This window comes from Seriola lalandi, unplaced genomic scaffold (assembly GCF_002814215.2).
Source record: "Seriola lalandi dorsalis isolate HSWRI2012SDOR001 ecotype SW California unplaced genomic scaffold, Sedor1 jcf7180002054420, whole genome shotgun sequence".
Lineage (NCBI taxonomy): Eukaryota > Metazoa > Chordata > Actinopteri > Carangiformes > Carangidae > Seriola > Seriola lalandi.
This window is the reverse complement of record NW_019524973.1, coordinates 136,693-163,897: the sequence shown is the minus strand read 5'-3', so window position 1 is coordinate 163,897 and position 27,205 is coordinate 136,693. Positions and strand designations below refer to the sequence as shown.

General features: G+C 39.2%; 2 protein-coding genes across 6 annotated transcripts in view; one reads left to right on the top strand and one right to left on the bottom strand.

Moving 5' to 3' along the window:
- anks1ab (ankyrin repeat and sterile alpha motif domain containing 1Ab) overlaps positions 1-16,742 on the top strand; it is a 41,441-nt gene extending 24,699 nt beyond the window's left edge. Inside the window, exons 4-14 of one of the 5 annotated variants that reach the window (XR_015437505.1) lie at positions 1,217-1,315; positions 2,125-2,271; positions 4,599-4,706; positions 6,078-6,248; positions 7,242-7,379; positions 7,532-7,603; positions 7,828-7,911; positions 8,046-8,183; positions 9,143-9,319; positions 12,512-13,247; positions 14,122-15,881. Coding sequence is in view for 3 of the 5 variants with exons in the window: in XM_087175150.1 (XP_087031276.1) it covers positions 1,217-1,315; positions 2,125-2,271; positions 4,599-4,706; positions 6,078-6,248; positions 7,242-7,379; positions 7,532-7,603; positions 7,828-7,911; positions 8,046-8,183; positions 9,143-9,319; positions 11,531-11,629; positions 12,512-12,631 (1,353 nt within the window). In the remaining 2 variants the exon portion in view is untranslated. Of the gene's footprint in view, positions 1-1,216; positions 1,316-2,124; positions 2,272-4,598; positions 4,707-6,077; positions 6,249-7,241; positions 7,380-7,531; positions 7,604-7,827; positions 7,912-8,045; positions 8,184-9,142; positions 9,320-11,530; positions 11,630-12,511; positions 15,882-16,093 lie in introns of those variants that run through there. The other 4 variants (XR_015437504.1, XM_087175150.1, XM_087175149.1 and 1 more) reach the window with 4 other exon arrangements.
- Positions 16,743-16,748: 6 nt separating this feature from the next.
- On the bottom strand, positions 16,749-26,001 carry LOC111657938 (T-complex protein 11-like protein 1). The gene is made up of 10 exons (XM_023410285.2): positions 25,747-26,001; positions 24,733-24,823; positions 24,479-24,608; positions 24,255-24,375; positions 23,234-23,454; positions 22,389-22,525; positions 21,266-21,447; positions 20,293-20,474; positions 19,674-19,846; positions 16,749-19,167 (listed from the first exon to the last, which is right to left on the bottom strand). Exons 2-10 carry the CDS (start codon positions 24,809-24,811, stop codon positions 18,935-18,937), a joined length of 1,458 nt encoding a protein of 485 aa, XP_023266053.1. The 5' UTR covers positions 24,812-24,823; positions 25,747-26,001; the 3' UTR covers positions 16,749-18,934.
- Between the last annotated feature and the right edge of the window lie 1,204 nt (positions 26,002-27,205).

Here is a 27,205-nt window from a genome sequence, read left to right as displayed (position 1 = left end):
GCATTTAGTGAGATGAAGGACTTCTACCATGGCTACATCTGCAAGTCGTATCGGATTAAATCAAACTACCATAGCTCATAAGCTATGTAAGTACTGAACCATACATTTCCATCACATGTTTCAAATGCAGCATGAAATAATAAGTTTGCAGAGTCTCCCGAGGCATCATCAAACTTCAAACTGTGTTAATAAAAGTAGGGAATCTATTTTGGGCCTCCCTTACATCAGACCCTGCTTCATTTTGACCTTTATTCTAGCGATCAGTGAGTAATCTCCCAACTGCACCCTGATACAGGCCTGTGAATGCTGCTGCATTGTGCTCTGAAACCAATCCAGTGAGAGCAGATTGAGTAAAGACTACAGAACATTTTAACATTCTTGGCCAGGAAGAATCAATCTGCAGCAGTCCACGGGGAAAAACGCTTAGCTCCACATTTTCAAGGTTCTCCTGGTATCTTTATTCCTGCCTATAAACTGGAATAAGATGACAAAGCAACTGGAGCTGTGAATATGAACAGCTACATGAAACCAACAAGAATCTGCTTGTCAGTCAAGATTGTAGTGTAGTGTGAAATTATTATTGTTCATTGTTTCTATGTCCTAAATCAAGGAATTGTTACAAACCGTAGTGAAATATTTTTGGTTCTTCTTGGACTGTTTAGTTTCCTCTCAATGAAACACAGCAGCAAAGGGAATGTTTAGATGCTGCTGCAGTTATGAAAGCTTTGTTCCCTCTGAGTCGCACCAGATCAGATTGATTACTCTTGGCATGCACAATTTATTTGACTTCATTGTCCTCCCACTCTGTTGTTACTGCTTGTGTCAGAGATGTGCATATTCTGCGTGTGTGTGCATGTTGTGTGTGTTATGAGCAAATGTGTGTTTGTTCACCCTGGTAGTTGCATTGTAGAAAATGTCATGATACTTTTATTGACCTATGTTCTTATAGCTATTGGTCATGTGTCTTTTATGTAAATATGAGTGTGTGTGTGTCACCTGAGAGTGAGATATACTATTTAATAGGTTGCTAATTTATTTTCTGGTATTGTACTGTTGTATGTCCATACTGTATATATTGTGTTTATGTCTGTGTGTGCGTGTGCTTGCATGTATGCGATTATTTGTGTGCATTCATGTGTGTTTGAGTGTGGCTGTGTGAACGCCTGTGTGTGGATGTGTTTATTTGTGCTTGTCTCTTGTGTTTGTGCACATGTAGGGAAGTAACGTGATGGAGGACCAGGACCTTAGAGACATTGGGATCACTGACCCAGGACACAGAAAGAAGATCCTCCATGCAGCACGCAGCTTGCCAAAGGTACGTAACCTTATAACTTAACCTCGGCACTGAGGAAGGACACTGACTGACAGTGTCTTAGAGGAAAAAAAAGTCAAAATATTGCATTATATTGCTAACTATGATTTTTAACTAGTACCCTGAAATGCTTTGCAATTTTAAATGAAAATGTATACTTTTGTACTGGAGAATGGGATAATAAAGACTGGTCTAACTTATACTGTAAATGTAACGTTAGCACATGGGCTGAAGCTGGAAAAAAGGCCTGGGAATGTGGATGTTACAGAGTCTAGTGTCATGCTAGCAGCTCTATGAGACTGTGCAGCAGTGTTTGAGCTAAATGCTAACATCAGTATGCTAACATAGTCACAAAGACAAAGTTAACATGCTGATGTTAAATGGATGTAATGTTTATCACGTTCAGTATCTTGGTTTTGCTTTTTAGCATGCTACCTTTTGCTAGATCAAAGTCAGGGAATCATCAAGGTTGTTAGATTTTTTTCTGTTTGAATATCTGTAGCAAATTTCCATTTCCAATTCATCCAGAAACTGTCGACATATTTAGCTCAAAACCAAAACTGTCAACCTGCTGGTGACATGACGAAAAGTCATGGGATCAACAAAGTCAGCAGGATTCATCCTCTGGGAACCATGAATGTCTTTATCAAATTTAATGTCAATACACAGCGGCTAGCATTGCTAAGAACAGCAATGGCAGCGTCTAGCTTTAGTGATGTAGATTTATAGCTATAACTGGAAAACAAGAATATATACTAATTATATAAATTACAGAATTTGCTGTCTTACATTTGTTCTTATCTGCTCTGCAGGTAAAAGCACTGGGCTGTGATGGCAGCACATCTCTCTCCTCTTGGCTGGATGGCCTCGGTCTGCATGAATATCTACCCAACTTCCTTTCAAGTGGCTACCGCACCCTGGAGTGTGTTAAGAACCTGTGGGAGCTGGAGATCGTCAATGTAAGAAATCATGACTTACATCATTTATCTAATATATCTTTTGTTCTGGGCTCTTTCAGATGATGGGTGAGCACGCTCTTGCTTAGTGTCTCATGTTCTGACAAAGACCCATGAATGCTAATGGACTCTAGTGCTTACTGGTCCAGTTCTTACAGACTGGGCTCCTTATGGATCATGTTAAGAGGCACTTAAAAAAGCAATGCGGAAATTACTTACTCACTAATGGAAGCATTTGCATAAAACTATAGCAGAAACATTTTCAGAATCACTGAGTAATTAGCAGATACAGAACAGATAAAATGGAAATTAAAGAGCAATGTGGTGAATAAAGACAAGGAAGTATGTAATTTGGTTTAATCTTTATGGAAATAGTGTAACATTTTATGATAATTTTTAATTACAAAGGGAGGACAAATTTTTTTGTTTTGGGTTAAAAGCTGTTGGAGGTTATAGAAAAATGCATGTATCAGTTGGGTTGAACGTGTGTGTGTGTGTGTGTGTGTGTGTGTGTGTGTGTGTGTGTGTGTGTGTGGATAAATCTGATAGTTAACAGGACAGGAAAGAGCAAAAAACATTATCTTCTGCTACAGTTTTTTCTCTTGACTTTTCTCTAGTCTTTAATTTCTTGTAAAATACTGGATTGATTATTTTTTCTGGCTTCTAAAAAATGATTCATATGAACCAACATGAGAGGGAAAAATCACTGTTTGGTTGAACCTTTACAGCCTGTGATGGGGGGGGTGTAAATAGTCATTGTTCTCTTATTGGGAGTCTCAAGCTAAGATGGTTGTGAGCTACAGAAACTTTAAAGACATCAGTATGATATTTTGCATTGACTAACCCTTTACACTGCTTTTATTTGCATTGTGTGGTGCCAACTGAATTTGTAGTGAAATAATGTTAAACACTACTTAACAACACACTTGTCGGGATGCTACCAGATTATCTTGAATTAGTTTCAGTGACAACCGCCTGTTATGTAGGAAGTAGCATTGTTTAAGCGATGACAGGGAGCCAGATGATCTAAACAGACCATCTTATATAGCTGATAAGAAATCGCAGACTGCAAGTAGGAGCAGTGGATGAGTACGTTTACAACGCTCATATTTTTCTCCCACTTACACCTGCATTTCCGTGTATGTCTGGTTGTGATCAACACAAAGACAGTAGCGGCAAAATGCCAGAAACTCGCAACAGCTGCAGTAGAATCAGCAGCTGCGGAAAGCAGCAGCCAAACATACTGTATATGCAGTGTTTGAGGGATGGTGTCCAGCAGACTGCGATGCAGTACAGAAAGATGGGTGTGAGTGCAGGGCACATTACTTTCAGTGTGCAGAGTAGCAGAACTGCCTCTGAGCATCTTGGCAGAATTTACTTTGCCCATTACATTTCCTACATCCTCTTCAGCATCTTTCAGCAAATAGCATCAAACAGCACGATGATTTATGAGATGTGATACATTCCCATACAATCCCAAGGCTCGTTATTACTGTTTGAATGATCTTATTTCACACACTTTGTGTATACTGGTGTCACTGGAAATTCTGTACATAACAACAACAAAAACAGCACCAGAAATCCAGAGCACAAACCAGTTGCTTCTTTTGCCGCTCACTCTTCCTGAATAAATCCATATGAGCCTGTTATGGAATATTTTTTTTACCAGCAACATAATTGCAAATGTAACATTAATCACTCCACATCCACCTTTAATGAATGAGCATGAATGTTAATAGCCAATTATGCAAATATACCATATTGAGATAATGAATTTTGACTACATAACCTACCTTCTTCCTCTGAGGATTTTAGCCAGACCAGTTGAAATGGCATTTGTAAAAGGTTTAAAGAGACAGATACCGTGGATCGATGTGTGGCTGGTGAACTTGCAATACTACAATAAAGCATTGTAAATGAATAACATGTTTAAATAGTGACAAATTAAGTGGATTTGTGTCATATAGCTATCAGCAAATCACTTGCTTATTTGCATATTACCTGTTGTCATCCTATAAATCACAAAGTTCTGTGTTATTTAAGCACTATGTCCAAAAATGGATTGTGAATTATAGAGTATCCCTGGATGAAGACAGTGCTGTACTTTAAGCTTACGGCAAAACAGATTGAGGCTGAATTATTGACGAGAGTCATTTCTGTTTGCCTGTGGATGCCTGCCAGTGAGGGGTGCATGCCACCAACTCTGTGTCAGTGTATTTTGGATATATCTCTATTAGCTCAGTCTAGAAAAATTCTAGTGTATGAGATATTGATGTCACAGTGCACTGGAAATTCTGCTTCATATTGTGCCCTGATGCTGTCCTCTCCAGGTTATTAAGATTGGTCCCCTGGGCCACAGAAAGAGGATCATTGCTTCTCTAGCAGAGAGACCCTATGAAGAGGCTCCAACTAAGTCCCGTCGTCTGTCCCCAATTATGGTAAGACTGATGATTATGACAGTTCACATTTATTAGCTCTTCAATCTCTAACTCCTAAAAGCAGTAATGTAAGTAAGTTATAAAATGTTTTTGAACTATTATTACCATTATTCTATACCTGATGTTATGTAAAATTCAAATACAGACCTTAAATAATGTTTTTTTTTTTTATTGTTTTTTTTTTTTATTGCGTAATCCATCTAGAGATGCAATTGATTGTTAATTAGTTAATTAATTGATTAGTTTATCTAATTAATCTGCAACTATTTTGGTAATGGAATTATTGTTTTAGCCACATTTGAGCAAAAATGACAAACTTTCTTTGGCTGTAGCTTCTCAGATGTGAGAATTTGTTGCTTTTCTTTGTCATATATGATAATAAACAGAATATCTGAAGATATAACATTAGACTCTGGGAAATTGCAGCGACATCTCTCACTGTTTTCTGACATTATATAGACCAAGTAATTAATTGAAAAAATAACGGTCAGATTTGCATACCTAAATCCATCCATTTACTGCTACTTATCAAGGTTCAGGTTGTGTTAAATTATTAATTAATGGTATTATTAGAAATGATTCCTATATATAGTTGGTTCATATGACTGTGAGACAGTTACTAAATTGCCTTCTATGTGGTATTGAAAAGGTCTGCAGAAAACCATGTTCATTATGTCACTGATTTGGTGTCAAGTCCATCTAGAATGCACAAAAATGAAGCACAATCTAAGAAGTATGTTTTTATATAAAGCACTTCACAGCAACACAAGTGGGAATCAGACTGCAGCAATGTTAATGTTAATATATTGGGTGTGCTCAATATTCCCAATTAGATAGAAGGGTAGTTCTACATATGCCGTCAGTATAACCCATATTTGTAAGAAATACTTTTTTTTATTTATTTATTTATTTTTTTTTTTTCAAATGCTTTCAAAAATTTCAAGAAAAAATGTGAAAGTGCTCAATATTTCAATAGAGATCGATGATAACACCCTGTTACTTTTTTTTTTACTGAACAACAATTAAAACAGAGCTTACGGTGGAAGTTAAACAGCGTCACATGGCAAGCCGTATTTCTATGCCAACATCATTTTGTGAGAAAATGGATCCTTTTCTTTCTGCAGCGGATTTCTAATTTTGGAATGAGATTCTTCAATATCATTATGTTCACAACAGTTAAATACTCAGGGCTGATTTCCCAGGCAGATTAAAGTGGGCTAAAAAGAATGGAGAATCTCCATGGAAGAGGCTCTTTTGTTGAGGATTAAGCTTGGATGTAGATCAGTGAAACCAACCCATGTAGACAGCTCTGTCAAATCATTAATCTGTGCTGTGTTTGTGCGCTTTTGTGCGACTGTGTGTGTTTGGCAGTTTCATGACCTCCTGTCCCAGACCACGTCTCCCCTCAGTCAGATGGACCCCTACACCAGTCGCTCCATGGACATGCTCCTGCCCCTGACTGAGTCAGACCGGAGGCGGAGAGGAGTCGACCAAGACTGTAGTGTATCTCTGCGGTCTTATAGTGAGAGGCCGCGCTCTGTAGTGAGTTCCTCATTTCACTTTTATCAACTTCAGGAAAATTCACTTTCACACACAACATTAGACTGTGTGTAGGGAAAATGGCAAAGGAGTAATTACTGATGAGCGATGTGACACTACATACAGTGAGTCGGTATGTATTTGTGTATGGCCAGAGATTTTTCATTCATACCGTGTTAGCTATCTCTTTAATATCTTAATATATAAACTACAGTCTTCTCTCACTGATAAGAATTCAGTTCTTATGTGCCAACCTTATTTTCTTCAGTTCCTCTTTAAGAGAATGAACTAAGAATAACTCTGTGATCAAATTGTACCATTTGCTAAAGGTCAAACTACGACACATGCACAAACAGTCAAGCTGGCAATGCCTGGTCTGTGACTCACTGAGGCCAAAGAGGAAACACAGAGGAGCATCTATAAGGGAAATCTTGTGTGACTGCACTACCCAGGGTCCATTATATATAAAATCAATATTTATTTTTTTCCTAAATGCTTACTGAACCACTGTCATCAGTATATTTTACTCTGACAAGTGATTTATGAAAGAGCTGAGCACAGCCTACATTGACCTCACAGCCCAACCCAGAGTATGAATATTTATGAGTATACCAGCAGATCAGAAAGGACTTGTATTAAAGTGCTGACCAGGCAGATTTCAGTTGCCTTCACACTAATGTATAGCAGTCAGAGGTCTTTTACTTATACAGCTTGACTGAGATATAAATTTGTATTTGGGGTCAGTGTGATTACATGTGTGACTGAAGGAATCTGCTTGTCACTTCTATTGTAATGCAAAATATACTTCGTGTAATCACTCTTTATTGTCTGAGATGAATGAGATGTGGATCTGTGATGTAAAGGTGACACTGACACAAACAAAGCAGTGGTCTCCCACAGTCTTATAGAAGAAATGAATTTGTTTCATGTTACTGGCGCTTGTTGTGTCTTTTCTTTTCACTATGTTCAGCAACCAATGATTTTACATCTCTGCAGGACAGACAGAGTGAGCGACACAAAGAGTCTCGTTTAAACCTCCGGCCACCGAGCCACTCTGCTACCTACGCCACAGTGTCCGCCTGGCATCACCAGCCTGAGAAACTCATCCTGGACTCCTGCGGGTACGAGGCAACTGTAAGTCTCGTTTTACCCTCTTTACATTACACTATATCCAACGTAGGTGACAGTATTACAAAATAGAACAGTTTGTCTACTGTTTTCCATAAAGTCTAGGATATTATTGTATATGTAAATTTACCCAATCCTGGTGTGTTTTTTTCTCCCAGTACCTAGGATCAATGATAATCAGGGATCTACGAGGGATCGAGTCCACACAAGATGCCTGCGCTAAAATTAGGGTAAATATCACAGAAAATCTTTAAGGATCTCTTTTTTTCTTATTATTTCATTTGCACCGATTGATAAATAGCAGCAAATAAACGACGATAATGTCAGACATGAAATAACTGTAAAGAACCTGTCACTCAATCACTTTTATCACAATCACATTTATAGTGCATGAACCACTGTGTTCTGTTGTACTACATGTCTCCTCTCACTTTATTTATTGTGTCCATTCTAGAAATCAAAGGATTCGAGAAAGGGTCCAGTTGTCATACTGTCCATTACCTACAGAGGGGTCAAGTTCATTGATGCAGCCACGAAGGTAATGGGAAAGCGCGTGTGTGTGTTTGTCGGTGTTTATTGATCTGTCAAGCCCAAACGTTCCAGTTGACTCTTACAGCCTCCATTAGTGGCTGATTTCCAGTTAGCACTCACTTCCTTCCTTTCTCCTTTTAGACTATAGTTGCGGAGCATGAGATCAGAAACATCTCATGTGCTGCCCAAGACCCAGATGACCTCTGCACTTTTGCTTACATTACCAAGGATCTGAAGAGTGGCCACCACTTCTGTCATGTCTTCAGCACTGTGGAAGTGGTGAGTAATACATTTCTACACTGTTAAAAACACGAAAACATGATCAGAACAAACACCTTTTCTTGTGTCTTTTGATTTATGTAATAGAAATATGATTTACTGTGAACAACCAATGAATAAAGTTGGAAAAACAAAGTGTCCTTTGTGGGATGCCAGGAATCCCGCAGTTAAAAGTGCAATCAGCTTCCAATAGACATGATTTTCTTGATTTGGCTCATCAAATGGCTTAATTGAAATGCCACTCCCACTATGCGTGGCATTTCCATGTTATCGCACTGATTGTGTTCTAATTCTCAGCCCCTATAAAGGTTGATAACAATCTTTGACGTATGGATCACTGTGGAGCCAACTGTAACAGTAACAATCAGTTTTCACAAGGCCAAAACATAAATTTTAAGCCTCACTTAACACAGTCACTTCATCTGCAGCATGTTGTGCAAAAATAGCTTTTGCTTTTCTCTGAAAATGTGTTTGTATTTCAACCAAGAGCCAGGGGATAATTAGTAATTATCCCAACAATGGGAAGAGCAAAGCTTTTGTGTGGTGTGTAATGTCAAAACAAGCTTTTACAAGCCTAAAAGATTGTAAATTTTAGTATAAAAAAATATTGAAAGTATAAAATATTGAAAAGGAATCAGAGGTCATTAGGATATTATAAAAGATACAGTAGATTTTGATAGTATAATCTACTTGGTTGAATTGTTCTCCACCACTAAAACAAAAAGTTGAGTCACCTTTTTTGAAAACAGGCTTTACCTGAAGATTCATTTAGGAATCTAAACAGTTTGTCATGGACACAAAGGGTCAATATACTGTGTCTCTAAAGGTTAATGTGAATTCAGTTAAAAATCTGTTGTAAAAATGCTGTTAGACTTTCTGCTTTTTATTACCGTGACTTCACTTCATATTCTGTGTCTACTGACTTGAAGATATTAAAACAATTCTTTTCATTCACACAGACACAGACCTACGAGATCATCCTAACACTGGGACAGGCGTTTGAGGTGGCCTATCAGATGGCGATCCAGTCCAGGGCAAGACAATATGTGCCCCCTTCATCTCTGGGCTCAGAGGTCATAGAGACCAAAACCAGCCGTCCTGTATCTCAGTCGTGGAGCAGCATGCGGAGATCAGCAGTGAGTACCACCCTACAAACCCTAAAAAAAAACAAAAAACAAACAGTGAAAGTGTTTACCTGTGAGTGTGTTGAATTTGCTCTACTTGTTAAAAGGACAGAGGGAAAGCAGAAACATGGCGTTGTGCAATCATAATACAGAAAAGGTACACAGACCTCGTGACCGACTTTTTCCGCTGAATGCCCAATGGGCCACCTACAAAGGAAGATTTGCTGTGTGTGTGGTAGAAAGTGATGAGTCATTACTTTGCTACCAAATTCATCTTGCCCAAACCCGAACCCTGTGAGTCACTCCGATCAAAGGAGATTTTCTTCTTGTGCATATGGGAAACATGATGAATGAATAGTTTTATTTGTTGCTTACAGGCAGGCCTATGATTTCCTCTGGGACTTTTCTCAGGGCTCAGCCGCACTGGTTGGACCCATCCGCTGCTTGCTCACCAGTGAATGAGTGTGTGTTGCGTAAATGTTCACGTATACCCTGAGCTACGCATTGATGCATTGACCTCTCAGGCTGCATATAATGAGCATTCAGCTATCACTGTCACCTGAGAGAGCGGCACAGCCGAGAGCACGCACACCGCTGGGCCACATGCGTATGCAGAGTCACAAATCACTTTGTTTTACTACCTGCCTGTAAGGATAATATATGGAGTAATCACAGAGCTGCATAATGAATGTGGCTGGCTGTTAAAGTTTTAGATGAGAAAGGGGGAGACTCCTATCTGCTGCAATTTGTTTTAATGCTTTTTATTGCTTTGTGAATGCTACCAAACGTACTTGGTTAAAACAGAAACTGTTACAGCCACAGTTTTTCCAAATGTTTCCCCAAGGAGCGACTGTCTGTTCACTAAGCCCCACCCCCTCACTTAAAGTCACTACACCTGTCAAACTTTGCATTCTTGCTCTTTTCTGAACAAATGCAGTTTACAGTGATAATGATGGCAGATTTTTGGCTCAAGATTCTCGGAAATGTTTGAAGCAAAGGGTCTTTGATTTCAGGCAGATGTAGTCAGACAGACTTTTCATTTTCAGCCACTGACAAAACCCAACAGTTTTTTTTTGACTGAAATGACAACTGCTGCTAGCAGTTTCTATCAGTCGTAGCTCACTATCTAACTAGCCAACTGGCCAACATTGGCCCCACGGGTTTGTTGAAAAGGCTGGGTCAATGTTTATAATGTTGTTGACTTGTTTTCAAGCAAAGATATAAAAGTCTTGGTGCTCTTGGTGGCTACATATGATGATTTTGTGCTAAAAGACTGAGCCTAGAGCCAACATGTCCCAGGCAAAAGTCAGCATGGAAATAAAGAAACTACATTACTCTTGCAAAGCTAATTAAACCTAGTATTAAAAGGATAAGTATTTTATTCATTTTTTATTATGTTATACATAACCCTGTTTGACTGCTTAGTTTAAATACTTGTTTTTATTTTCTAACAATGTTTTAAACATGGCAAGAGGAAGTTGTTATGATGAGGACTAATCCAAAGGATCTGACAAAGGTAATGCAACTAACTTTGCCTGGGTTTGCTGGGATGATTATTTATTTAATAGGGACAATGCAATTTAACGTAGTTCCGATACAAATCATGAAACCGATGTGTTGCACAGAGAGTTTATAGCTATTGCTAATTTTCAATAGGACATAATCACTAATATTAGCCTGCACATTCGCATCCAAAATGGCTTTTAAAAATGTAAGGTGTAACCTCATGAAGCAGTCACCTAATACTGTGCTCCTTGGAAGAGACACTGGGTTACTAATAATGTAGGTTCTAAGCAAGTTAGCCGGACAAGCTTCTGTTAGAGTGGATAAACACACTGTTTAATCCATTCCTCTCACTTTTGCTCTTGTGTTTTTGCTGTTTTAAAGAGGGAATCCTCCAAATCTCCATCCGTATTAGAGCCACATGCAGATCACCTCAATATGTGATCCAAAGCTTGACAGGCCTGCCATGCCTAGTTACGGTTGCTAAGCTGAAATTGGACAATCACTGTTTGGGGCGGGGTTTAGCAACGGTTAATTTCAAGAACACAAGAAGTAGAATAATTTTTCTTCTGTAACTTTGAACAGGTGATGAAAAGCTCCTACTGTTGCTGCTGGACTTCTTCATTGTCCTTTCGGTGCATTTAAATGCTCTATCCCTATTTTCTCTCGTTTTTTTTAACATGTCTTTGTTCTTGTCTTCTTGGTCCTCCTGCTTCCCAGGGTGCCCCTCTGCTCGAATGCCGCTGCTGTCACTGTCACACGTGTACTACCCACCGTCCTTCCTTCCTCCCGTTGCACTCTGTTAGCCCTGGAGTCCAGGTCCTTCTCTTTCCTTTCCTCTATTCAACCCTTGATCATCACACATCTGCTTACACACCACTCCCTCCCCTCTTTCTTTTTCTTGTTGTTCGGGTGCTGCAGTGCACTTTGTCTCCTTGTTTCGTGGTTCTTAATATTTCAACCATAAACGTTCTCCTCATCCCTTTACTTTCCCATCGTTCATTGTCATCTTACATTTATAAATTTTAAGATGCAGTTACTTTAAGTTCTGTGGTTAAACACATTCAGGGAAGAGAGGGTTTCTTGATGTGATTCACCTTCTCTATACGAGGACTGTTGGCTAAATTGAGCCAGTGAGGGTTTATTCCATAGTGGTCATAAACAAGATGGTTGAAGTGGTCTTTGTTGGATGGTTCCAAGCTTCCTTTCTCTTTTGTTGTATACTCTATCTTTTTAAGACATATTTGAACTGAAGGTGTCATCTATAAGGAGGGAATATAACATTTTCACCTTGAGTTTTTTTTTTAGCTATTTCAAATTCACATGTAACTCTTAAATAAATGAATCAGCATAACATATGTAGAATGGTGTGTATTGACTGCTCATGTTATGACTCTAGCCACTGGTGTAAAGCATGTGTTGCTTTTGAACTACTAATCAGTATATCTTTAAACTCCCAGAGGATCGTAGCTTTGGTTTACTGCTGCGGCTTTACACAGGCTGAGTGTATTTTTCTGTCAGACATCATCCATGTTGTGGATTGAGCCCCGAGTGTCTGTGATTATAACATGATCACTGGACTTTACCTCTAATCCACATGCACGTGTGTGAGCTGAGGACTTGTCAGTGTGGCACAATGGCCTCCCCTGCCGCCCGTCTCACGCCCTCCTCTCGTCCCTCCTCCCTCCCTCCCCCCGGCAGATCGACCCCCTGGAGATGGACGCAGACATGCAGTCCCTGGGCAGCACCACCTGGCTCTTGGACCAGCGGGACTCCAACCGGCGCCCCGTCAGCACCAAGTACGAGACCACCATATTCTGAGGCCGGATCCCCACAGCCGCCCCTCTGCACCCCCCTCGTACTTTCCTCTTCCTCTGCATCCGGTTCTCCATTTATCTCTCTCTCACACATACACACATACACTAATACACACACACACACACACTTACATACATATACACACACACACACACACACACACACACACACACACACATATATTTATGTACACACACACACAAACACACACACGCACACACATACATATATGTATACACACACACACACACACACACACACACACACACACACACACACATATACATACATGCGAGCCCCGTGCCTTCTCACTGTGATGGTATAGCACCCCTCAGGGCTGCCTACTCCTGCACCCTCCTTTGCCCCGACCCAGCGACCCACACCAACCTCCTACCCGCCATGACAAACACTCCTGCAGCTCTCCCGTGCCTCCCCAACACCCCTGGCAGCCTCCCTCGCCCGTTGCTGCTGCAGCCAATGGTGGAGCCCTGGAACGGATGATCCTGGACTGATCTCATTTTACAGTGGCCCTGCTCTCTCAACCAAACTGCCTCTTCCTCCTCATCCTCCTCTTCCTGACAACTTGCATCTGCCTCCAAATCCCCGATAGCTCCCAGAGGTTGCATCTTTATTATTCTTCCTCTTTCAGGCCATTTTTTAAAAAAGAAAAGAAAAGATTCTAAACAGGCAAAACAAGCATGATCATTTTTATTTTGCTCTGTATCTAGTTTCTTCATTGGCTTGACACAACAGCAAGTTTTAGAGTTTTAAGAAAGGTTAAGTTTATAATATTGAGTAAATTACAAGGTTTTATTAGTCATACCAAAGGGGCCAGTGAGTCAAAGAAAAAGTTTGACATTTTGGGAAATGCGCTTATTTGCTTTGTTGCAGAGAGTTATTGGAAAGATCGATACCAGTGTCAAGTCCGTACAGCAAATATAAAGCTGCAGCCTAGCAAAAAGACTGGAGACGGGGGAAACGGCTTCCCTGGTTTCTGTCCAAAGGTAACAAAACCACCTTCCGGCACCTCTAAAACTCACTAACATGTTCTCTCTCGTTTGTTTTATCCATACAAAAACCTCCTGTAAAACAGTATGAAACAAATGTGATACATGCGAATTATCGAGCTTAAGAGGTGTGATAGGGGGATTTTGGTACCTTCAACAGAGCCAGGCTGTTCCCACCCGTTTCCAGTGTTTGTACAAATCAAGTTAGCCAGCTGCTAATGGTTGTTTTACATATATGGCACCAATTTAAGATCATCTAACTCTAGGCAAGAAAGCAAATAAGTGTTTTCCTCAAAATGTAAACGTTCCTGTAGCAGGACCCTTTGATATCTCACAGACAGAAGACTTAAACTCCAGATCTGTAAAAATAAGAGAATGATATTTTTTGGGTTTTTTTTTTTCCGTATTTATTTTTATTTTTAATTCATTGTCTTATTTGATTGTTTTGCCTCAAGACAGTTATTTTTTTTCTTTCTCCATCTGTAGCCTGTCCTGTCTTACCAGGCATCTACCACTGTGAGGCACTATGAGGAGGCTGCTTTGCTAGCATGGGATGCAAGACGGACAATTAATCAATGAAAGACAAAACAGCAACATGCAGCAAACAACCTGTTTTTTTTTTTTTTTTTTTTTTTCTACGCATTTGTACAATACCCATAATATCAACACGATGGATGGTTCATGAATCTATCACTGATGTCTGAACTCAAACGGACCAAGAACTACTGAACCCTCGTACAAAAACACACACAGGAGGACAAGTTTCCTACACTTTACCGAGGACAACAGCCTTACTTCATTTCGGGATATCTATAATCAATTAAAGCCCCCTCCCCTCCCCCCACCTTCCCATCTTACCCTCAACCTCCCCGAACACCACCACCATCCAACAACTGCACGCCTTCCCCTGCTTCTAAAAGACTAAGAAAAAAATAGACAACACTTCTAATCTCCTGGTGTATTAAATTGACTGTGACTGGCTGGGATGACGTTGTTCTTTTGATGGTACAGTTTTGTCCAGATGAGAGTCTTTGCTCTGGCCTTGTACTGCCCTGTGCCTCTCAGCATTCATGGTAGCACCGAGAGACTGCAAATCACAGCATCTTCTTCTTGTCAATTTAAAAGGAAAAAAAAAAAAAACGGACAAAAAAAACAAAAAAAAACAAAAACACTGTGTTAAAACATGGCACTATCCCTTTTAATACCTTCTTTTCTTTTTCTTACGGTGCATATAGGACATTAGTGCATTTTGTGATACTTTTTGATAGACGGGGGCTGACTGAAATACTTTGGGACAGAATGAGTAAGAAGGGATTATGAAGGGATCCCGACATTAATACAACCAGAGGCAAAAAACAAAAAGAATACTACCAAAAAAAATAAAAATAAAACATGCATATGGAGTGTGTTGACATTGGTTCCACATGTCACAATTTTGGTAATTTAAACGAAAACATCCTCAACAAGATTTAATTTAACTCGAGTATATTAATGAGCCCTGAGCACAATTTGGCGCACATTTCCCAACATAGCATCTTATTATCATGATTACATGGGTAGGTATCCATGCTGTTTCACACCAATTTAGAATTAGGTACACTACACGCAAAGTATGTCACTTGAAAATAAACGGCAGTGAAAAGATTTAATTCCACTACATTAAAAGAGCCAAGCCTAAATGTTGCTCTGGTGTGATGTTAATGCGAATGGATTTGTTATGCTGAGAACGTGACACTTTTTTTTTTTTTTAAGAATTTTCCTCCTTCCTGCACTGTGACTCAGAAATGCTCTTTGTGGAGTCGACACATATCTGTGGGTTCTCCTCTGTGTGCACTACCTGCTGTGCGTGCTGTATGCCTTGTTTGTCTGTCCTCATGGGAGTGTGGACTGTTACCGTTACATCACTGGCCACTGTCCTTGTTTGTGTGTGCTGCTGCAGGAGACGTGAGGTTTTGAGCTCCTCTCCAGAAGACGGTGTGTCTGGAGACTGACTGTTAAGATGTAACCGGTCTGTGTGCGGTACCGTGGCTGTGTCATTGCCACTCTGTTCTGACTGTTAATTGTTAGCTTCCACTGACTGATGCATGTTGGCAGTGTTTTTTGTGTTTTGTACCCTTTGATGCACTTGGCCTGAGCAGTCGTTGTTTGTACTGTAGCAGTGTCTCGTCTCCTCTCACTCATCTGCCATTTGCTTTTTATGTTCCCGCTCTTTGTTACACACCAATACAGCGATTCATCTTCATCCTTCCTCCATGTTTCCATTGTCGTCACTCCTCCAACATTTTTGTCACGTATGTTCTTCCATTTTGTGTGTCACCAAGACAACCTGCTCTAGTATGGATGCATAATATAAAAGCATTACACTTTAATGAGCAGCAGCTATTTAAAGCAAGTTTTGGTGGCATGTTATGGCTGTGCATGTACCAGTCTTTTTAACATTGGTGTTTTCCTTGTGTAGCTCACCCCAGCGTTCAAGTTTCCGGATACCAAGCTGTGAGTTGAAGGGGAGCAGCCGATGTGAGTGTGTTTTGCGTGTGTTGAGTTAGTGGGCAGAGCAGTGGAAAAGAGATAGAGAAAATGAGAGGTAAGCCTTACGCAACGTGCAGGGCCAACAAGCGCTACTCTGACATTTAGATCTCACTCTGTATATCCCCTGCTCCTCCACTGCCCCTGAAATGAATCCCAACACACTGACAAAAGGTAACCTGTTGTCCCACATCACTGGCTAAACAGGACCGGGGTTTCACTCCTGTCTTGAGAAAGGTCAGTCAGAAAGGTCAAGTCTAATTCCTGGCCTCCATGTGACTTTCTGATCTTGTCATGTAGGTACTGTAATGTTTAGAGCACTGTAGACCATTAATGATATAGACCATTAATGAGCATTTCTATTGATTCAGGTCTATTGGAGATAGTAACTGTGGGGATTATTAAAGGATAAAGAGAAATGTAACAAAATGTAGAGAAAAAAAAAAAAAAAACTGTACCAGCATACAATGCTTTGCCCATGTTTGTGGACAGAGTATGGTTTGTCAATGAAAATGTGATACTGTTTAAAATTTCAAAGCAATATTATATTAATGAAATTAAATAATACAATGACAAAAGAATCCCTCTCAAGTCTGTTGTCAGCATTGATTTTGTTTAATGGTTGGGTAATAAAAGATAAAGAAGAAACATTACACCAGCTGTTTAAAATTTAAAGTGACAATTATAACAACATGATAATTATTGTAAAATTACAGTGTTTCCCCTACAATAGAGATTAGTGGGTGGTAAAACTTTTTAAACAATCAGTCCAGGTTTGTGCCTCTCATGTATTATATTACATTCAAGTCACAAGAGTTAAGCATCGAATTTTCTAAAGTCAGGTGCCTGGCGATCTTTATCACACTGCTGATGGTATTGTATCTTCACAAACTCTTCTAACCATCTGGACAAAAAGAAAAAAAAACATTGTTGCATGATTTAAATACAGATTTTCAACCCATTTCCCCAAATTATGGCTCTCCTAAACCAAAGAAAAGCAGTAGCAGGACATGTCCTTGCTTGATTTGTACGATGTGTAAAAAAGTCACACCGTTATATATCAGTTACATTTGTTTAAGATAATGTTTCTGTCAATTGTATTATGTTTTTACACACAATTCTGCATTGGTATTTTTCTTGTGCTCCACTGAATGTAGAGATATGATACCTGAATTACTAATTGAGTTGAGTGATATGGGAAACGGGTTTTTTAATGGTTGCAGTAGGCTTTTTAAAAAAAATTTTTTATTCATTTGGGTTAGAAGAGTCTTTGAAGATCCTGGAAATGTCTTCAAAACAGCAGGAAATGTTGTTGAAAGAGCTTTCAAAAGATCGGCAGTCATTCATCTTTGAGAAAATTCTTAGCTCTGTGAAAGTTGAGGACGATACCATTTAATTGATACAAATTAATACAAGTCCCTTGTGCTAACCATTCTCCAAATTACACAACATTTTAGAAAGCGTTTTGTATTTTGGCGGCTGTTCCAGGTATCCACTGGTGTGTATTTATTTCTGTACAATATGAAAATTTGCTAGCTGACTGAAAACTTGCTTGAGGAGCGTTAACTCTTGACCTTTGAATTTCCTTATGTTAAATAATGCATCACAGTGAACGTCCCATCTGCAGAACTGTCAGAGTTCCTGTGTTGTGATGCAGTGCAGACTGTGTTTAAACTGCACTGACAAAAGTTAATAAAAACTTGATGTTCACTGTGATGGATAAGACATACATATGAGTCTAACTCTATCTCGCCCACAGCAAATGGATTACAGATTGTTACTTAGTTTAAGTAATACACCAAACAACAGTTGTCTGGGCCTGATTAGTTATTGTAATAAAGAAAATTATTGCTTGTTTAGCTTTGCCCACTCTAAGTGTTTCCAGTGGTAGTTTTCCCAGATCATTGCTCATAATTCAACGAGGTGAGCGGTGACACCTTAAGGTGCACTGTTTGAATGGCTGTCTGAAAAATTTAAAATGTATCAATTTGGAATTTATTTACAAATAAGCATCTGTTTAAACTCCCACCCCTCACTAATACCACCTACCGTGGGGGAAACATTGAGTATATTTTTGGTTTGTGATCAAAGGATTTAAAAGAAGAAAAAATAAACAAAAACAACCATCAACTGAGATCGGAAAAAGTGCATACTGTCTTTGGCAAATTATACATAAACATCTGTTAACATAAAGATAAGAAACAAGCTACATTTTACAACTTCAGTGTAATTTACAAACTATTTGCATATTTTCTTTGGTACTTGTTTTTCCTGAGGGTGTTTATCTTGAGAGTGAACGGTGTGAAACCCAAACAAAGATGTTTTCCAGGCAACAAATCATTTCAGACTCGCAATTAGTTTTGACTAAATCTGCCTGTTGCAGAATTTTCCCATTAACACACAACAAGCTACGCCTGTCTTTCCTTTCACACAAACTCTTTCTTAATGTTTTGTGCTGTTAAAATGCACTCTATTAATAATTCATAACCTTCACAATTCATATAATAATATTAAAAACTTATTTCCTTTTCGAGAGGCTATAAATGTCTCTTGTAAAGCAAAAGAGACAGAAATATCAATCCACTAACAGAAAGATGCTCTCGGCTCTAATTTAGATGCCTTTTTTGGCAGCTAAGTGTTTTATATTTTGACATCTCACTACTGGGTTTCCCTTTAACATTCTCCCTCACTGTATTTACACTAAAGCTACATGTTCAGTGCCACATGGCAGCTTATGTTAAGGTCACCGGAGGTCATCGGGGTCGCCTTCAGTCTAGCGTGAGTCCTCCCCGGCCTCTGCCTCTCCTGGTGGGAACAGCAGTTTCCTGAGGATAGGAGCATAGAAAGGACCAAAGACCGTTCGGTTGAAGTGGACGATTCGCCCAAAGGCCGTCCCCAGCTCGGCAAGCTCAGCAATCACCAGCCTGAGGGGAACGGGGAGCTCTGGACTCCTTTTAGCGGGGCCGCCCTGCAGCATGGCCTGGAGGAAGCCCTGTACCCTTTCTCCTACGTTTGATCGAGAAGGAAAGAAGTCAGCTTTTTGCAGCAGCACACATACAAGTTTAAAAGCATTTATGTGGACAGAGGTGACCCTCACTAAATGAGATTATAATGCATGTTTCTCCTGTCGAGTGAAAATCGTGAAATGAGTGAAGATGCAGATCAAAATATACAACCTGTCCTGGATCAAACTGTATCAAGTTTTTTTTTTTTTTTTTTAATCACCCTGAAATGTCTGAATTTTCTGAACCACATCTTAAACAAAAAATGACAACCACCAAACAGAGCTTATCTGAATTCTGTAATACTTTACATTCAAATGGGATCAAACAATAAATACTTGAAAAAAATGAATATGTGAGCGTATAGTATTTTTCCCAGTTGTGCTTTGGAGCACAAACAATTGATTATTTGATTAACAGGAGCTGAATCTATTGCAACTATTTTGAAGTATAAATACTTGAGTGCTTCTGTTAATCATATATCTCGGCCCCTTAGACTCATGTCCTGACCTATGAGTGTGCGGACGGGATTGTTTTGTTTCCACAGGTCACATAATTGTCCCTTCAGCAGGTCCCGGCTCTCCTCAGGCAGCGCTGCTCCTCCCTGGTCACTCAGAGCTTCGTTCACCTGCTGCAGTACCGTCTCCCCGAGTCCCAGCAGCGCCTCCCTCAGGTCAGCTTCCCTGTAGCATCACAAAGCGGCATTAGACAAATTATACTAGCAAGTTTCATTAGATGTGTATTATATTAAGTCACAGGGCCATTTATAAGAACTGATGAGCAAATAGTTCTGGGAATCATTGAGTGTAATAAATAAGGGCCGTTAATAACATCTAGGTCTCTGGAGAGGTTTAGATGAAATAAAATTACCTTTTAATAAAGGTGATTAAGGGAGAAACAGCCTGTTCTACATTTTATTGCAGCTTGGACCAGTGTGTGAACAGACCTCGGCTATCACATGCTGCTGTTCCACATTTATGCACTAATCATGACGTGAACAGAAAGAATGAGGTTATCTGGATCCGTTCTGACAAGCTAGTTGCCTCCTGTCACCTCCATTGGTTTCCTTCTCATACAATACCTGTTTCCCTTGACAGCCAGTACATGCATCACCACATCCTCCTCTTACCTGGTGTGACTGCCCTCCAGCAGGGCAGTGACGGACTGCCTGAGTTTACCTACAAACCCCTGCAGGGAGAAAACGGCGCCCCCACACTGAGCGTTGATCAGGAGCAGCACGGACGCCTCCAGCACCAGCACCTGGAGCCGCTGGCCCAGGACGTCCAGGCGGGCTCGGTCCATCAGCACAGTCTGTGAGTGGAGGTCATGTCAGGGTCACATGTCATATGGTTAATCACTGGGAATTTTCAGAACAAATTATGAGCCTCTCCAAAGAAAACCAACAGCTGTATCCAAATGATGACAATCTGGGATAATCTACACCAGTAATTACCAACTATGGGGTAGTTGTACAGTTGGCAGGAGATATGTGGAAAGACTTTAGACAATTCAAATAATAAGAGAAAAATGATGTAGAAAAAAAATCCATATATTGAGCCAACTGTAACACTGAACACATGTTGCGAGGGAGTTTGTGAAAGCTATTTCTAGTTTAAAGAAATGGATAAAAAAGTTTTAGTTTAGTAAATGGATAAATGCTTGAAAGTGTTGGCTAAAAGTAACCCAGTGGATAAATAGTTGAACCATTAAATAACAGGTACACACTTGACCAAACCAACTTCAACATTTACAGTTCAATGAGAGAATACTATTGTAAGCAAACAATATCTGTTTTGATATAATTAATTTTGGCAAATTAGAGCCAGTTTAAAATTAGTTCAAATGAATTTGAAGCACAAGGGCTGATGTTGATGAGGGGGTATTTGATTTCATCTGACTGGCCCATGTGGGTGTCTGTGACAAAAAAGGTTGAGAAACCACTGTGCTACAACAGTACATGAGCATTAATGTGTTGTCACATGCTGTAATATGCAGCAGGGTGAGGAGGAGTGCGTAGGGAGCCTGAATATTCCCTGATAATCAATAAAATATCACTCAAGTGAAAGGCGAAGTGTGATGTAATTTTGCAGGCTGCAGCTGACCTCGGGATATTTCTGGTCCTGCGGTTCCCAGTGTAGCAGACGCATGTAGGCCCGGTTGAGGACAGCGGTGGCGCTGACGGGACCTCGGCTGTCAGGACCGGGAGAATCAGACCGAGCTCTGATGGCCGACGCCTCTTCTAATGCTGCTGTCTGAAGCCAAGCGGTGGTATTATCCAGAGAAGCTGAGGAAAAATAGAAAATTACAGAGACAAACTATATATGAATAAATACTATGATAATCTAGATTGAAACTGCAATGTCATTGAATTACCGCAGAGCCCCAGGGTGACGATGTAGTAGTCATGTTTTCCTCAACAGAAAATAGTGAATAGTGGCTTCAAGTGTCTGTTAATCAGTTAAATTGTGTACAATTTGTGATTGACTCTAACTGCAGCACATAATGTTCTCATTTCCTTACAGCTACAAAGATTAAATTATAGCTGTTAGTAAAGGAAATCATAGAATAGTACTGTACTTTACAGCTGAATTGATTAGTTTATTAATCAATTAGTTGAACTAAAGAAAAAAATGATGTCTTTTTTTTCTCTGGTTTGAGCTTCTAAAATGTAAATATTTGTTGTTGGTTGCACAAAACGTGCAGTTTGACGACATCACCTCAGGCTCTGGGAACATTTTTCATTACTTTCTGACATTCTATAGAACAAATGAGTAATCAAGCACAGAGAAAATATTTTATAATTAAAATAATTGTTCCATGCAGCAGTATTCAGCCAAATTAATTAATTTGTTAACAAAATGTATTTTGGAGGACAGAATCAGGAATACATGATTAATAGACATTTTCACGAAAGAACCCCAGCTAGCACGACTATGTCAGCATCGAGGGCCTTGTCACGTAGCTAATAACAGCTCTACTTCCACAGAATAATATCTGAGTTCATCACTGACCGGCTGTGCAGCTCCTCACCCGTTCTATGAGAAGCTGATCAATGGTAGGACGGTGCTTTAGATCAAGGAGGGTCAAATGTTGTTAAATTGAAAAGTGAAACGACCAATGACCATAAATCTGACACTCGCAGAATCACCTTTACTATTTATCAGTCATACTGCAGCAGCCAGGTTAGAGTTTTAAACACACTGGAGTGACGTCCCTCACACTCACCCGGCTGCTTGTCCAGAATCTGCTGGAATTTGGACCTCTCGTACTGCACGGCCTGCTGCAGGAGGTGAGGCCTCAAACTCTGGATGGTGAAGTTTACCATGTCGGTCTTCATCAGCCCCAAGACACGGAAGATCTCCCTGAGGGAAGAGCGAGGTGTCATCTTTAGGTGAAACTTATTGGGATGCTTTATCCAAAAACAACAACTGTAACCAAACAAGCAAACTTTATAATATACTTGTTGAAACAGAGAGAGTGCAGAAGAAGGGACAGATGGAGGGGAATAGACAGAGAAGATAATATGTGAGCACAGAGAAATAAGTGTATAATCGACAAATAACAAAATTGATTTTTTTAAAGAATAAATCCCTTTATATGAGTTTTTGTGGGAGGCTGTTCAAGTAAAAGAGCAACAAAAGCAAAAGCTTGACAACATTTAGTTTTCAGTGGACGTAACTCGAAGTATAAAGTAGATGCACAACTGGACCTGCTCTCTATTCTGCCTGAGGTAGAGCATATACTTGAAATTTCCCCAACTCTCCATCACGTTAACAGGTAGACTAACAAAAAAATGTATTTAACCTGAAGCGTATTTACAAATAATTACATTAAACCACACTTGCAAGTTTTAAACTCTGTTCAGCAAGTGTATAAATATATTACAACAATGTTGTTTATCATTGACACTTGCAGAAATTCATTTGGCTGCAGACTCTGGGCTCGTTTAAAATGCAGCAAACAAGGATTATTACATGACAGAGGTCTGATAAGGGTCAAAAACCTGGGTTTATTGATCCCATGTCAGGCATCAGCTTATTCGGTATAGGTGGTATTATCCTGCTACTCACCTCAGCAGCTTCACAGGGTCCTTGAGATCTCTCAGTGCTCTGACCTCTGGGTCACGCACCGGTGCACATAGAGACGCCATGGTGCTGATGATGTACCCTGCCAGCCTGTGAAGGTCCAGAGCTCCATGATCGACCTCCTGTCGGATCAGCTCCATGTCCAGGACCTCGTCCAGCTGAGATCTCAGTCTGACGTGACCAGGCAGCAGCAGGGACTGAAGCATCTGATGGGAAACATGAACGCTGCATTGAGTGAAGTTTACATCTAGAAAAGTTCTGTTTATCCTTCAAGGTTTATGTGTTCATTTGAGCTTGTGTCCCCTGATTATTGCAAGGTCTATTCTTGTCCTCCACACATACATACAGTATAAAGCGGTTCAGTCTAATAATCTAATCCTTATTAATAGGTGGACCTGCATATTAAAAGGATTTTATGGCATCATTTTCACTGCAGGTGTCAAAATAAAAATGGCCACATGTCACTGCTTCATCTCCATTTACTCTTCTGTCACTAGACTCAATGGGTGAAATGGACCAGCTGTCACCTAGCTTTATATATTTTGTGAACTGCTTTAATAATAATAAGCAAAAAGTCCTAGTATTTTATCTGAACTGTTGTGTGCACAAATTCATTCTGAGATTAGTTGTTATTGGTGATGAATGAAATTGTCAGTAAATAAATAATAAATAATACTAAATACTAATATAACTAAATAATTAGTTTACTGTCAATTTTGAGGAAGACTTAAGTAAAAACCAAAAAGGTACAGCACAGTAATGTCAAAGATATTCATGTTATGATAGCTTGATTACAGTTCTTAATTATCAGATTTAAAGGCTCTTATTAAACTTTTATATTGAGTCTCTGATATAGGCTGATATAACTCTAATGTAGACTTACCCCCCTGTTCAATTAATATATATATGAATTAATTCAACTTTTTGCTGAAACTGACACCTGCCCATTAGTTGATGGGCTTTGTAACCATTGTGACTTTGGTGACCTGCAGATGTCCTGACTTACAGTCTTGACCTCCTGCAGCAGAATGACAGCATGATCGTAGTTTGGAGGATCACTGTTCAGCTGCTCCTGAAGACTGTCCCAAAATGCCCGGTGAACAATCTCCGTCACTCTGCCTTCCAGGCTGCAGAGAGAAAGATGGTTGAAAAACAACTTAAAAAGAGACTAAACTCTCAATTAATTTTTGGAAACAAGAATAACCAACTTCACTTCAGAGCTTTTCTTGCCTGTCTGTAGGAGGACTCTTCGGTTTGAAGCAGAAGTCTGTGTTCACCACTATCTCATGTGCGAGGCTCAAGTTGGAAACGCAATTTTCCAGCTCCATCAGACTGGATAATGAGGCAGTGGGTGGGCTCCCTGACACCACAGACAGGACACACACACCCACAGATAATTAAAACTGCCATGGTGGTAATAATTCAATTACTAATGGTCCCTGAACGTGCCTGAAAACAATAACTGCTATAATAAAGCTCCTTACCTGTAGGAGAGTCAAGCTTTTCCAGACAGGGAAGGTCAGAGGGGGAATCATCAGCCGCTTTGTCTCCTTCATTAGGCATTTCGGCAACAGTCTAAACATTTAAATTGCGCTGTAACTAATCAACTCAACACACCTTGTTGATTAATCAATCAGTCAACTGACAGAACATCAATTGTCACTTCAATAATCCATTAATCATTTTACTAATTTTTCAAACACAGATGCAGAGTACTTGATGGTTTCATCCTCTCAAAAGTGATCATTTACTGCTTTTCCTTGTTTACAATTACTAGTAATTTGAAGAATATAACCAGCACCTTAATTCATAATGAAAAAAAAAATTATAATTAGTTAGCCCTATATAAAGTAGTTACACTACTTAAGGCATGAGTAATAACAACCTGATGATAAACTATATTATATATTAGTATATCATATATTATTAAATATATACACTCACAGCTGCAACTATTGGTCGATTAGTCAATCCACAGAAAAATAATCAGCAACCATTTTGATAATCAATCAATTGTTCAAGTCATTTTTCAAGATAAAATGTCTGTGGTGCCAGAGTATTATTTTTGAGAATTGTATGCTTTTCTCTATTTTATATCATAGTAAAGTCTATATATTTGGGTTTTCGACCGTTGGTAGAACAAAAAAACATTTGAATGTTTCCTGAGTATCGTGATCATGCATTTCGCACTTGACATTTTAAGACTAAACGATTAATCGATATATTTCTTTCAATAATGGAAATTCTTTGCATCTATTTCCTAATAAAACGTAGTTAGGAAACACTTTCATTTGTGGGACTTATGAGTTACAGTGTGATAATGCTACTTGAACTTAAATGAAGGATCTGAATATTTCCTCCACCACTGGTCTGTCATAAAATTAACCGCATTTTAATGAAAAATGTGTCATATGATTAAAGAACACAAAATACAGCAGCTACGAAGAAGCGTAAAAGTGCACTGTAGTGAAAATATGACATTTTAGAGCCCAACTTACCCGGTGTTGTTATTTCGGTTAATCTACTGGGAGATTAAAAATTAAACGATACGGACTAAAATGTTACATTCAACGTAAGGTACAATGCTTCATCCTACAGTTTAAAATCCACGTACAGCAACATCACCAACGGTCAAGTTTAAACACGGGCTATACCATTCTCGACGAATTTACGGGGGAGTCTAAAAATTACAGACTTTGTTTACGTTTCTACATATGATTTAAGCCCGTTTTCGCGACAAGTTTGTCACATCATTTGTGGGCATAAAAACACTAGACGTCTGACTTTTGTACATTTACACGTAAATCGATGAAAAGGGCGCTAGTTTCTCGTGGTTCCGTCTGTTCTTGAATCAAAACAGTGGGCGTGTTTGTACCGCATGTTTCTGCTGATCTCCGCCCCTCCCACCGTAAAAAACAAAACTTACCATACCTGTTCCCCGTTTATTCCCCCCCAAAAATCCTCCATTGTGTTTAACGGGAAACAAAAGGGAAAACGGTCGGTGTGTTTGTTTAAATGGTCCTTTGTATGAGACAGTCGACAATTATGTGTGAACAACTGGAAGTATCCTGTTTTCTACAAACTAGGAATTTCTAATACCAACGAGAACCAACAGAGGGTGAAAATAAGTGAACACAATGAGTAAATCACCCCAGAGCACAACTACTACTGATTATGTGTTTTTGCATGGTGTGTACCTCTAAAACAACTGCTTATAATGCATATTCAAGTAGTTTAATAGGTTATTTCACTTGCTTATTCTCTTTTTATTCTCTAAAAACAAGACAGCTTTGAAGACATCCCTTCCTTTAGGAAATATTGTGGTAAAAATTGTCAGATAATTTGTATTCACATTTTAAAAACTGATTCATTAATTTAAATTTTATTTTTGGTCTGAATAAATATTTTTACAACAAATTTTACTAAATTTACGTTTGTACAATTTGTTTGAATATTTATGTTTTTTTTTTTATTAAGCTTTTAGTCAGATATTTACTATACTCCCATTTCATCTATCCGTCTTGAAATGTTATTGTACCTTTAGTTAAGCTTTTTTTGTACTGTGTAGTTTTGTACTTTGTTTTGATGCCGTGACACTTTAATCTCACTGTGAAGGATCCATAAAGTTCAGCTCATTTGGATATTTTTAGTGCTGAAACGACAAAACCGTTGGCATTTTTTGCTTGATCAGTGACGGAAACAATCAAACATTTGATGGCTCTTGATTTTCAAATCTGACAATTTGCAACAAGATTATCCTTTCAATCTTATAACACTGTCAAACATATTATCGTTGTGGTTTTGTAGTTTTGTTTCCAACAAATGTGGAACTAATAATGTCTTCCAAAAGGCACTGAGATATAACAAATACAGAAGGTGAACGGTGGATATAAAAAGTAACACCAAAGCTCCAAAATAAATACTTCCTTCAGAATACCACCACCGCAATCTCAATAA